Here is a 13,098-nt window from a genome sequence, read left to right on the forward strand (position 1 = left end):
CGCGCGCCCCTGCGCTCGCGCTCACGCACGCGACCCCGGGGCTCAGCGCGCCCGCGCCCCTTCTCTCCCCGCGGGCCCAGGCGCGCGGAGCCCCGGACTCCGCCGCTGCCGCCCGGCCCTTACTGGTTGCCTCGGCCGCCGCTCCCCTCCCCGCCGCCCGCGCCGGCCCGAGAGCTGCTCCGCGCGGCCTTCGCTCTCGCCCCCCCACCCGCCCGGGCTGTCTCCCTTCAGCCGCCGTAACCGCGGCCCAGCCCTCCGCCCCTCCTCCCCGGCCCCCTCCCCCTTAATAACTCCCTCCACGCACCCGGGCCCCAGCACCGCCTTCGCCGCCGCGCGCCCGGATGTGAGGTGTCCGCGGCGGTGCCGGCCGGAAAAGGGAAACACGGCGGCGCGCTCCAAGGGCGCCGGCCCCTGCGTGCGCCCGGCGGCGGGGAGGCGGAGGCCGAGAGGCGATCGCGGCGGCGGGTGGAGACCGGGCCAGGGGCGCGGAGAGCCCTCCCGGATGCGCGCAGGCAGTCGTCGCGGGCAGCCCCGGGGAGGACGCCGCGTTCCCACGCGCGCTTCGGGGCGGGGCGGCCGGGGAGGACGGGACAGGCGGAGCTTGGAGCCCACCATCACCGCCCGGCGGCCGTCCGAGGAAGGCAACCGGGGCCGGGAAGTGGGTCGGGGGCCCGCAACCTGGGAACGCGGCGGTTGCTGCGTTTGCACGATCCGTTCTCGGCGGAGAACCCTGAGGCTTCGGCAGCGGGATTCTGTGTTAGGCGAACCTGGGAGCTTGGAGCCTTCCGGAGTGTGTTCGAACCTCTTTTTTTTTTTTAACTGGTGGTGTGATGTTGGGCAAAGCTCTGACTGAGTTCCGCTCTTCTTACTGAAATGATCTATGTGTATGAGGAATAAGCGAGATTACGCGGCGTTGCTGTGTTAATAAAACTGCCACGGTTGCTTTTGAATGAGCTACGGGCGACTGACAGACACGTTCACTGAAATGTTCTTTCCCGCCCTGTAACCTGAATCTTTCCTTAGTCTGCACAGGAAGGGGAAGTGCAAGTGCTTTTGGCTGAAAATGAGATTGCAGATGTCAAGCGCTTAGTACGTAGTGCTAGGACCGGCAGACAAGGGCCACAGAGAGGCAAAAATATCAATGATTCCCCTCCTCTGTGAGCAATGAGAGTAACTGCCGTGCTGGGAGGAAAGGTTTAACGGGGATCGCGTGTGAGCCTGGTCTGCAGGAATTTCACGAGCCCGTTTCTGCCTCGTGGGACCATGAAATGATACGTGACTGTGGAGGGAAACGTAATTTTTCTAGTGGAAGGATAGCGAAATCTACGTATCTTTCAATGAGCCTGCTTTCTTTAAGCTTCACTTGTGAAATCAGCCCATCGGGCAGTGAGTGAGCTCTTGAGTTCCCGTCCTGAGTCTTGGCAGCACAGAAAACAATTATAAAAACTTTTTATTTTTGTCTGTTATATTGGGTAAAATGCGTTTTTTACAAACAGTCTTCTATCCGCAAGCCACTATGGAGAAGTGGAGGCCTTTTTTTTTTTTTTTTTTTTTTGAAGCTCTTAAATCCTGGCCCTGACAGTGTGAAACCATAGTTACTTCACCTTTGGAACCTGTTTACTCATCTATCAAAAAGAAACAGCAGTACCTACTTTTCAGGCTTTTAGTGGGAATTAGAGATGACATTAAAAACACTTCTGGTTATCTTTTGCTGTTTAACAATCCCAGAATTCAGTGGCTTAAATCAACATTTACTTTACACCAAATCTGCAATTTGGGGTGGTTCTAGCTGGGACAGCTGGTCTCTGCTCCCTTCGGCTTCAGCTGTAAGGTAGGGCACTAGGAGCATCAAATGGCTCACTAACGTGGTTGACGGTTGCTGGTGGCTGGCAGCTGGAACCAATGAAGCTATTGGCTGGAACACTTAACACCTGGTCTCTTGAATGGCCTGAGCTCCCTCACACTGGTGGCTAGATTCCCACAGCAAGTGTCCAGGTAGAAGAGGGCCAGAGAGTCGTAAACTGTCTAGCCTAGCTTCCAAGTCACTCACTGTCTGTTCTGCCACATGCCAGTCTTTTTTTTTTTTTTTTTAAGATTTTTTTGATGTGGACCGTTTTTAAAGGTTTCATTGAATTTGTTACAGTACTGCTTCTCTTTTATATATATATATATTTTTTTAGCCAAGAGGCATGTGAGATCTTAGCTCCACAACCAGGGATTGAACCAGTAACCTCTGCATTGGAAGGCAAAGTAGTAACCACTGGACAACCAGAGACGTCCCCACATCCCACATCTAGTCCTTCGATAGGAGTCACTAAGCCAGGCCTGTATTTAAGGGAAGAGGATTTAGACTGCTAAGTTGCTTCAGTCATGTCCGACTCTGTGTGACCCCATAGATGGCAGCCCACCAGGCTCTGCCATCCCTGGGATTCTCCAGGCAAGAACACTGGAGTGGGTTGTCATTTCCTTCTCCAATGCATGAAAGTGAAAAGTGAAAGTGAAGTCACTGAATCGTGTCCAACTCTCAGCGACCCCATGGACTGCACCCTACCAGGCTCCTCCGTCCATGGGATTTTCCAGGCAAGAGTACTGGAGTCGGGTGCCATTGCCTTCTCCAAGGATTTAGACTACACCTTCATATAGGACACCTTCATACAGGAAGAGTGTCACAGAATTTGCAGGCACATTTTTAATTACAAGTCATATATGAAATGTGCTCCAGGCATGGTAGCTATTATGAGAGGCCTGGTCCTCTGATCTATCCTAGTGAGAATGTACTCTTCCCCTGGGCTCTTCTTTAATGTATTGTAGAATCTTGTTCAATTTACTTTTTACCTCTCAGAGCCTTAATTTATACTTACTAAAGGAGACAATTATTACCTAGGAATAAAGGCAATCATCTACTAAAGGAGAGCCATCTGTGAGCTCCTTTCACCTGTCATGTAAAGCTGCTGCTGCTGCTGCTAAGTCGCTTCAGTCGTGTCCGATTCTGTGAGACCCCATAGATGGCAGCCCACCAGGCTCCGCCATCCCTGGGATTCTCCAGGCAAGAACACTGGAGTGGGTTGCCAGTTCCTTCTCCAATGCATGAAAGTGAAAAGTAAAAGTGAAGTTGGTCAGTCGTGACCGTCTAGTAGCGACCCCATGGACTGCAGCCTACCAAGCTCCTCTGTCCATGAGATTTTCTAGGCAAGAGTACTGGAGTGGCTTGCTATTGCCTTCTCCACATGTAAAGCTAGATGCTTGCAAATCTTTGTTTCACTGTAGCTTTTGAATGTTATTCTCTTTGGCAGGAATGATAATTTGTAATTCCAAATGCCTCCTTTGCAACTAAAATGAATTTTCAAGTATCAGTATGGGAAATCCCTTTGAGAGAGTAAGAAAGAGATAAGTGATTTATCCTACTTATAGATTATTTGTAAAATCTTGGTTTAGGTTCAAATTCTTGTTTCAGAGTTTGGCATCAGGGGACTCCCACGTTTCAGTCCATTGGGGAAATGAGCAGTTCAAGAACAGCGGAGAAGCAAATGGAAATTAGAGACCTAGAAAATTTGAGAGCAGCCTCAACTCATAAAGTTTGGATTACATCTCCACTGCTCTCCACCTTTCTAAATGGGCTTTTCCCTAATCAGCTTTTCTGTCTCCAAGGGTACTCCCTAGTTCCAAGAAAACAGGATTTGAAGTTTACAGCTGTGGCATCATGTACTCAAGGATTCAGTTCAGGTGCTCCGTCATGTCTGACTTTGCGACCCCATGGACTGCAGCACGCCAGCCCTCCCTGTCCATCACCAACTCCTGGACCCTACTCAAACTCATGTCCATTGAGTCGGTGATGCCATCCAACCATCTCATCCTCTGTCGTCCCCTTCTCCTCTCACCTTCAATCTTTTCCAGCATCAGGGTCTTTTCAAGTGAGTCAGCTCTCTGCATCAGGGGGCCAAAGTATTGGAGTTTCAGCTTCAACATCAGTCCTTCCAATGAACATTCAGGACTGATCTCCTTTAGAATGGACTGGTTGGATTTCCTTGCAGTCCAAGGGACTCTCAAGAGTCTTCTACACCACAGTTCAAAAGCATCAATTCTTCGGCACTCAGCTTTATAGTCCAACTCTCACATCCATACATGACTACTGGAAAAACCATAGCTTTGACTAGACGGACCTTTGTGGGCAAAGCAATGTCTCTGCTTTTTAATATGCTGTCTAGGTTGGTCATAGCTTTTCTTCCAAGGAGTAAACATCTTTTTATTTCATGGCTGCAGTCACCATCTGCAGTGATTTTGTAGTACTCAAGGACTACAAAGGCATTATTAAGGGACTTCTGGAAGACCACACAGCAAGTTATTTGCAGAGCCTAAACCCTTCCTGGAGAAGGCAGTGGCACCTCACTCCAGTACTCTTGCCTGGAAAATCCCATGGACAGAGGAGCCTGGTAGGCTGCAGTCCATGGGGTCTCGAAGAGTCCGACATGACTGAGCAACTTCACTTTCACTTTTCACTTTCATGCACTAGAGAAGGAAATGGCAACCCACTCCAGCGTTCTTGCCTGGAGAATCCCAGGGACAGGGGAGCCTGGTGGGCTGCCGTCCGTTGGGTCGCACAGAGTCGTACACGACTGAAGTGACTTAGCAGCAGCAGCAGCAAACCCTTCCTGGCACCTTACATCTTTGACTTTATATATGCAAAGTACTTAAAAGAGTCTGACACCACCAAGTGCTGCTGCACTATCTCGTTATTCTGATTAATCTTTCCCAAGAGGACTAATTATTTTATTATAATTCAAATAGAAATGGCCTTAATTCCTTCATAAATCAGTCAAAACCAACGGTGGTAAATGCACACAACAAGCTATTAGTAAATCATTTAAAAAGCATACTTACTGCTTTATCTTCCTGGATAGTTGTAATTTGTATAAACATTATTTACACAAATATTAATACTTATAAAAGTAGCTTTACAGTAAGTAAATACTAGTTACCGTGTTAATTAAGATTTTTGAAAGTCACTAAATTATTTTAAAAAGTACTTGGCCACATCAGATAAAAAGATTGTCCCATGTCCCGCTAAAGTGGACCTTTTCCTTTTAAACACTTTTAATTACAAAAACTGACATTAGTAGAAAATAGAGCAAAAATGCAAATTACCTGTGATTCTAATCCCAAAGCACTCAACTTATTTTCCTCATGTTTTTAACGTAAAATGTCTCAAGCATTTATATTCATAATGCTAGCCTTTGTTTTTCGCTCTCCACCAGAAATCTCAGGTGCTTTAAATGTTTTACAAAACACAGAAGGAAAGGATACAAAAATGCCCTACCTTAATGACCTATAATGAAAAAGAATCTGAAATTACATACCTGAATCATTTCGCTGTACACTTGACACTATTAACACTGTAAATAAACTATTCTTCAATTAAAAAATAATGCCCTACCTAATGTCTCCCATCCCCATGTTAAAAAAATGATGAGTGGGCCTAAATTTTAAAATTAACGGCTGTTTACGCGATACTAATAATGCTTGTTAGTTACGTTTTAAAGGTAATGGTTAAGAGACGATATCAACCTGGGATACTCTCAATTCCCCGGCTGGGCAACCACGTGCCCTCACCCACACAGTCCTCGATGACAATCTCCCCACTGCGCGCACGCGCGCGCTTCGGTACCGGCTCACCGTTCCCCGGGAACCGCGGAGAGCCCAGAGCGGCCCATTACGCTCGAGGCCGGAGGTGGCTGAAGGACGACTTCGGTCCCCCACCCGCGGCCTCCACGCAGGAGCCTCGCTCGTCTCTAGTGCCTGCCCCGCGAAGTCTAACTCGGGAATCCACTCAAAACAGGTTCAAACCAACATCGACATCGTAAAGCAAATGAAACAGCTCCCACCGCTCCTGTCCAAAAGCGGTAGAAAGCTGAGCTCTGAGAGAAGAAGCGAGCAAGCCACAGGGGCACCGAGGCCTCCGTGGGGCCGCCCGCGGCAGGTGCGCCTCTCCACGCACCTCACGGATAACTCGCGTTTCGGACGCAGAGAGGCGGCGTTGGCGGGTGGGGGTGGGCTTGTCCCCTGCGCACTGAGGCTGCGCGAACTCCGGGTCCGGGGCGGGGCGTCCCTCACGCACGCGGTGTTGCCGTGGAGACGGGGGGCGGGGCCGGCGCGAGATTTGCGTCCTGAGGCGCGGGAAGCGAGAGGGTGGCGCGCACGGGCCGCGTCGGCCTGAGGGGCTGGGCCCGTGTCTCCCGAGACTTGTCTGAGGCGGGAGGGCTCGGGCTCTGCGGCCGGAGCCCAGAGGCGAGCGCACGTCCCTCCGAGCCCGGTCGGTGACTACTCTGTGGGCGCGTCCGCTTCCTCTTCCTCTGGAAGTGCAGGTGATGCTGCCTCCCCGCAGGGCTGAAGTGGGAGAGGGGAGGCGAGTGGAAGGGCGCGCAGGACGGCGCCCGGGCTCGGCGCTTCTCGCCCCGCGTCCTCGCCGCGCGTCAGGTGAACCCGGGCGGGTGCGTGTGCCGCGTCCGTGCAGGGCTCATTGGCGCGCGCGAATTCGAATTCCCTGCTGTGTGGCCGAGCGAGCAGGGAGGGTTTGCAGAACTTAGGGGCCACACCAGAGCCCCGAGGGCCAACTGGGCGAACACCCGCAGGTGGGAGATTAGTGCTTGCTTTTTATTTTTTTTTAGTTAAGATTAATTTACTTATTTATTTTTGTTTGCACTGAGTCTTCGTTGCAGCGCTCAAGCTTTCTCTGGTTGCCTGGTGGCATGTGGTATCTTAGTTCCCTGACCAGGGATGGAACCCAGGCCCTCTGCATTGGGACGCCGATTCTTAACCACTGGACCACCAGGGAAGTCTCGTGGTGCTGTTTTTATCTGATGGGAGGCAGTTCAGGTTTATTGTTAACCTCTGGATTATAGTAAATATTTATTGAGCGAATGGTGTTAGGTCCCTGCGTACCAGCCCCAGCTGTACCGCTTAGTGATGATGTGGGCCCTTCATCTATAAAATGAAGATGGTTACCAGCTATTGAGGTGGTTGTGCTAAAGCAACTAGTTAATGAAAAGTGCTCAGTATTGATACTGTACTTGACACAGAGTACCCGCTCCATGAATGCTATTTTGACTCTAGACTTTCTAGGTGGCATGGTACCCACCTAAGTGCCATAGAAGCATAAGGCTTGGAGGTGTCATGGAAGGCTTCCTGGGAGAAGAAGTTGAAATTTATTGTGCAACTTGGCATATAAATTTAGGTATTTCCTTGCTTTTCTGTAGCAGGATCGCTCATTTCTCAGTTATTGTTAGAAGCTGGAGAATACTGTAGAAACTTCTTTAAGTTACTCTTAGATTTGCATTTTTCAAATTAATATGTGTATTAAAAAATTAGTATTGTCACTTTCCTGACAGTCCAGTGGTTAAGATTCTGAGTTTCCAATTTCGGGGGTGCAGATTCCATCCTCCCTGGCCCAGGAACTAAGATCCCATGTGCTGCCTGGCAGGGCCAAAAGAAAATTAATATTGAAAGCTTATATTAGAAAATAGTGTCCAGGCTACAGTTCCAATTTCCATTCTTCTGTTCGTCCTGATGTTACTTGTAAATTGGAAGTAAATAAGCTTATAGGTGATATTTTTTGATTTGTTAAATTTACACCTTGTGTCAACCATTATTCATGGGAAGTAAGTACTTGGCTCAGTTTTTCTTTCCTCATCCCACCAGCATGGTTATGTGGTAATTTGTTGTTAATAGTGTTTACATTAAATAACAAATATTCACTGTTGAACCAAATGTATGTGTCCACGCACGCCCTCAGTTGCTTAGTTGTATCTGACTCTTTGCAACTCCGTAGACTGTAGCTTGACAGACTCCTCTGTCTGTGGAATTTTCCAGGCCAGAATACTGGAGTGAGCTGCCATTTCCTTCTCCAGGGGATCTTCCCAACCTACGGATGCAACCCAAGTCTCCTGCGTTGGCAGGCGGGTTCTTTACCACTGGGCCATCTGGGAAGGCGCATGCTGAACCAAGTAGACTATTGCAACTCTTCGTCTCTTGTATATCCCATAATTTTTTCTGAGAATTAATGCTTGTCTTATTTTCTAATTTTCCTAGTATTCCACGCACAGATTACTAATACTAATTTTTGATTCATGAAGAATCTGCTTACTGAAAAGTGCATCAAGCCACTGGTTGAATTTTCAGCAAAAAAAAGATTAAGCAGAGAATGGAGAGGAAGGTTGACTCCAGGTGAGTGATGAGACTTGACAAAAAAGATAACTGAAATTATGGCTTATTTAAAAGCTTGTAAATATTTTTTTGTGTGAAAATAATAAATTCTTAACATGTGGTTTTTTCCTAAAATCAGGAGTAGTGAGTAACAGTTTTTTGTTGATGTTTTGGGTTTCTCATCTAGGGTATAGAGTATAATGCACGTTTTATACTTTATGTTACAGTCAGAATCCATTTTGGGTGTGTGGAGATATCCATCATTAAAATTCTTGCTTTGAGCAGAAATAAGGATGATATTCCTGAGAAGTTATATTGAGGCTGGCTTTCTCCTTCTCCTCCTCTGGATCGTGGTGGCTGCTTTCGGCCTGCACTAAGGTTCTTTTGATTGCAAATAAGAGACTTCAGTTCTGGCTAGCCAAGGAAAAAGGAGGGAATTTACAAGAAAGAGACTACAATTTACTAACAAACCTCAGATTCACAGTGGTGGCTTCCACCTGGCCCTTCATGAGTATCCTGCGTCTTGAGACAGAGGGATTGGTTCAGGGCTGGGCATGTGACTGCATGGGGCCAATCAGAGGTTTTCCTCTTAAGCTGGGACAGGCTTTGGAGAGTGAGACCCACCTGGTGCTGAGGTTATAGTGGCAGCTGCTGCAGTCTGCACGCTGCAAAGGCTGAGACCCTGTACACAGGTCAGCACACTGAGAGGAGCAGGAAGAGTTGGTAATTTGAGCCGCCAGTTCTAGTCTTAAGGCTCATGTTCAGACTTTGGAAGTACCTGAGCTAGGCAATTTCCTCTTTGTGCTGGCTGTCTTCAGTATAAATCCTCCACTTGTGTATCCAAGGCTTTCCGCTGAATTTGATCAGTGAGATCCTGGTAGAAGATAGTGAGGAGAGAGAGAGGAAAGTGAGGCCAGACTGTTTATCCCCTTGGCTCCCTGCCTGCAAGATGCCTTTTGGCTTCAGTCTTTCTTAGCATCATAGTCTTTACCAGTGAGTTGGCTCTTCGCATGAGGTGGCCAAACTAATGGAGCTTCAGCATCAATTCTTCCAATGAATATTCAGGGTTGATTTCCTTTAAGATTGATTGGTTTGATTTCCTTGCAGTACAAGGGATTCTTAAGAGTCTTCTCCAGCACCACAATTCAAAAGCATCAGTTCGTTGGCACTCAGCCTTCTTTATGGTCCAGTACTCACATCCGTACATGACTGCTGGAAAAACCATAGCTTTGACTATATGGACCTTGGTCGGCAAAGTGATGTCTCTGCTTTTTAATACGCTGTCTGGGCTCATCATAGCTTTCCTTCCAAGGAGCAAGCAACCTTGGATTCTAACTAACATACAGAAGGTTTTTGTTTATTTATTTGGCTATGCTGGGTCTTAGTTGCAGCATGTAGGATCCAAGTCCCTGACCAGGGATTGAACTTGGGCCCCCTGCATTGGTAGCACGGAGTCTTAGCCACTGAACCACCAGGGAAATCCCCATACAAAAGTTTCTTTCTTTCTTTCTTTTTTTTTTAAATAGAATCTACTAGGTCTTGGGCAAGGTGGAAGCCAGCATAGCTGGAGAGACCTATTCAGCAGCGTTTGGTCCCTTCCTCCTGACCAGTGCCATCTTTGTGCTTCAGCCCCCATCTCCTGTACAGACTGTGTCTCAGCTCAAAATTCAGTTCTAGGAGAATGAATCTGGTTGGTCCAGTGTAAGTCAAATTTCTCCCCGTGCTCTAATCAAGTTTTTCTTGGAGCAGGGTCATGGAGCTCCCAGCACAGCTGCTGAGGTCCTACCCCTGCTGATCCCACAGCTTTTGAGGGATCCATCCTCAAAAGCTGAATCCATGCCCTGACAGTGTTTACCAGTGATCCGTAGAGTGCTTGTCAGGCCTGCCTTACTTTAGCTTCTAAAACAAATTAACCGTGGCCTTAAATTGAAGCTCTGTTTCCTCAAATACTCTGCAGCTTTAGGATGGGAAGCTTTGATAGGAGGATGGATTCCCTAGGTATTCTGCGGTAAAGCAGTCTTGAGAGCCACCGTGTGAGTCCTGCAGGATTCCTTGAAGTTCATTTACTCTCCCTGAACTTCTGCACTGCTTGTACCAATATTCACACCTGCTCTTTCCAGTTCCCAGCTCCCACCTAGTTTCTACTCATATTTCCAAACTCAGGTCCAGTATCATCTCTAGGAAGCCTCTTACCACCCTGTTCCCCCTCCCCACCCCAGTGTGGATTAGGCACCCAGTGGGGATGTTCCCATAACACACTCGGTTTACCGTTTTCATGACGTTTAATGATTGGTGTTCTCATTGTCTTCTTGATACACCATAAACTCTTGAGAAACTCTTTTATCTTTATATACTTACTGCCTCACCAGCAATGAGTGTCCAGTAAACTTTCTCTGAGTGAATAAAAAGTGTGTGTGTATGTATGTGAATATACATGTATAGCATACACAGATATACATCTCTCTAGTATCTGGAGCCTTTGTGGATCTGTTGTTTCTGTTACCTTACACGGAGTCGAGCTTCTTTGTGTGCTGGACATGGTGCACTACAGGACTGTCTCTAGGTTTATGAAGGTGCCTGCCTTTCTAAAGGATTTGCATTTCCCTTTGTTATTCTCCTTGGTGCATTACTATTCCACAGTCACCTTAAACCAGTTGTAAGGCTTATGATTCCCTGACCTTCTTAGAACCCAGAGTGTACATTCTCACAAGGCTGTAGAACTTCCGATTCACCCACACCCTCAATTTTGAGAATGATCCCTGAGTCTTTTGGAGATGGGCTTGTGCTTACTAAACTGATGTACCTGTCAGCATGCCAGTTACTTCCGTTCATTTCAGTGCACGAAGTACCAGTTAATTTGTTTACAGTGAGAAATAACTAGGGAAACCAGCAATGCATGCCTACCTGCTGCAGGAAGCCATATTATATTCCGAAGTTTTCTTAGGAAGTTTGAAATCACAGTGTGGGAACATAGTTGATACATCACCTCCAGGATGAGTGCAGAGTATTCAAATCTGACTTTGTCAGCCCTCCCTACTTAGAACTTTCCAGTGATTCTTGTTGCCTTTGGGCTCCAGTCCATGCTCCTTTGCTTTGCCTTCAAGGCATCTCCACAGTCCGTTTTCTGGCCTCATTTCTCACCACTCTATGCCTCATACTCTGTTTGCAGTATCCAGCTCTGAGTTTGGGTCAGGTTCAGGAAATCCAGAGTTGTTGTTATTGTTTAGTTGCTGAGTCGTGTCCAGCTCTTTGCGACCCCATGGGCTGTTGCCCACCAGGTTTCTCTGTCCATGGGATTCTCCAGGGAAGAATACTGGATCAGTTTGCCATTTCCTTCTCCAGGAGATCTTCCTGACCCAGGGACTGAACCTATGTCTCCTGCATTGGCAGGTTGATTCTTTACCCTGAGCCACCTGGGAAGCCCGCAATCCAAAGTAACGGATGCTAAACAAGATAGCAGTGATTTTCCTTTCACACATTGGCAGTCTGGAGGCAGGTGGTTATGATGGTTATGTCCAGTAAGGTTCTTATGGACCCAGGACCTCCCCCCGTCCACACCGCCATCCCCGAGAGGTGGGCCTCATCCTCCCGGTTCATGTGTACAGCCATTCCAAGCAGCACGTAGGAGGAAAATATGAAGACGGAGTGTGCGTGGGCTGGCTCTTAAGGCAGATCGTAGGAACCTGCCACCTGAGCAGCCCCTATACATCCTCTTAGAACACAATTTTAGAAGGTAGGAGTAGGGGAGCCTTGGAAATGTAGTCTTTATTCTGGGCAGCCATGTGTGCAGCCGAGTAGAGGATAAATACTGGCTGCGTGTCAGTGTCCTATGCTTGCTGTAAGCTGTCGATGTTCTTGTTTTCTCATTGTAAGACATGAGAAGCACACTGAATACATATTTGTCTTTGTAGCATATTGAAAAACTGAGAAATTACTTTGCTGACAAAGGTCCATATAGTCAAAGCTCTGTTTTCCCAGTAGTCATGTATGGATTTGAGGGTGGGCCCATAAAGAAGGCTGAGCATCAAAGAACTGCTGCTTTTGGTGATGTTGGAGAAGACTCTTGAGAGTCCCTTGGACTGCAAGGAGATCAAACCAGTCATTCCTAAAGGAAATCAACCCTCAATATTCATTGGAAGGACTGATTCTGAAGCTCCAATACTTTGGCTACTTGATGCGAAGAGCTGACTCGTTAGAAAAGATCCTGATGCTGGGAAAGACTGAAGGCAGGAGGAGAAGGGGCCCATGGAGGATGAGATGGTTGGATGGCATCACTGACTCAATGCACATGAGTTTGAGCAGCTGCAGGAGATGTTGAAGGACAGGGAAGCCTGGCGTGCTGCAGTCCGTGGGGTTGAAAGTGTCGGACACGACCGAGTGACTGGACAAAAGTAACAACAACAAGCCCCAGGCTGTACTGTGTTGCTGAGCGTATGATAGTAGGTCCTTGGTACTGAGAGAATAAACAAATTCTGCAGGGTGCACCTGCCAAGTATATAGTTCAATGAATTGGTCAGGGCATGCCTTCCCCTGGGCACTGTTTTGTTTTTTAAATTTTTCTTAATTTTAGAAAAGTCAAAGTGTAGTTGATGTACAATGTTGTGTGTGTTTCAGGTGTGCAGCAAAGTGATTAAGCTGCACATATGTGTATGTTCTTTTTCAGATTCTTTTCCATTGGAGGTTATTACAAGATACTGAATATAGTTCCCTGCGCTATACACTTGGTCCTTGTTTATTTTATAGTAGTGTGTATCTGTTACTCCCAAACTCGCAATTTATCCATTTCACTTTTGGTAACACCAGGTTTTCTGTATTTGTGAATCTGTTTCTGCTTTGTAAATAAGTTCATTTATATCACATTTTAGATTCCCCATGTGAGCGACAGCGTATGATCATTTCTTT

At 47.4% G+C, this 13,098-nt stretch overlaps 2 protein-coding genes across 8 annotated transcripts in view; one reads left to right on the forward strand and one right to left on the reverse strand.

Moving 5' to 3' along the window:
• EIF4ENIF1 (eukaryotic translation initiation factor 4E nuclear import factor 1) overlaps positions 1 to 205 on the reverse strand; it is a 44,264-nt gene extending 44,059 nt beyond the window's left edge. For all 4 annotated transcript variants that reach the window (XM_040251105.1, XM_040251104.1, XM_040251103.1 and 1 more), the window contains exon 1: positions 124 to 205. The gene's annotated coding sequence lies outside the window, so the exon portion shown is untranslated. The remainder of the gene's footprint in view (positions 1 to 123) is intronic.
• SFI1 (SFI1 centrin binding protein) overlaps positions 1 to 13,098 on the forward strand; it is a 93,048-nt gene that overhangs the window by 5,561 nt on the left and 74,389 nt on the right. For 3 of the 4 annotated variants that reach the window (XM_040251071.1, XM_040251073.1, XM_040251074.1), the window contains exons 1-2: positions 6,215 to 6,359; positions 8,083 to 8,217. In XM_040251071.1, the coding sequence (XP_040107005.1) occupies positions 8,195 to 8,217 (23 nt within the window). In that variant the 5' untranslated portion in view covers positions 6,215 to 6,359; positions 8,083 to 8,194. Of the gene's footprint in view, positions 1 to 6,214; positions 6,360 to 8,082; positions 8,218 to 13,098 lie in introns of those variants that run through there. The other variant, XM_040251072.1, reaches the window with a different exon arrangement.

The sequence above is a fragment of the Oryx dammah genome, unplaced genomic scaffold, assembly GCF_014754425.2.
Source record: "Oryx dammah isolate SB20612 unplaced genomic scaffold, SCBI_Odam_1.1 HiC_scaffold_12, whole genome shotgun sequence".
NCBI classification, from domain to species: domain Eukaryota; kingdom Metazoa; phylum Chordata; class Mammalia; order Artiodactyla; family Bovidae; genus Oryx; species Oryx dammah.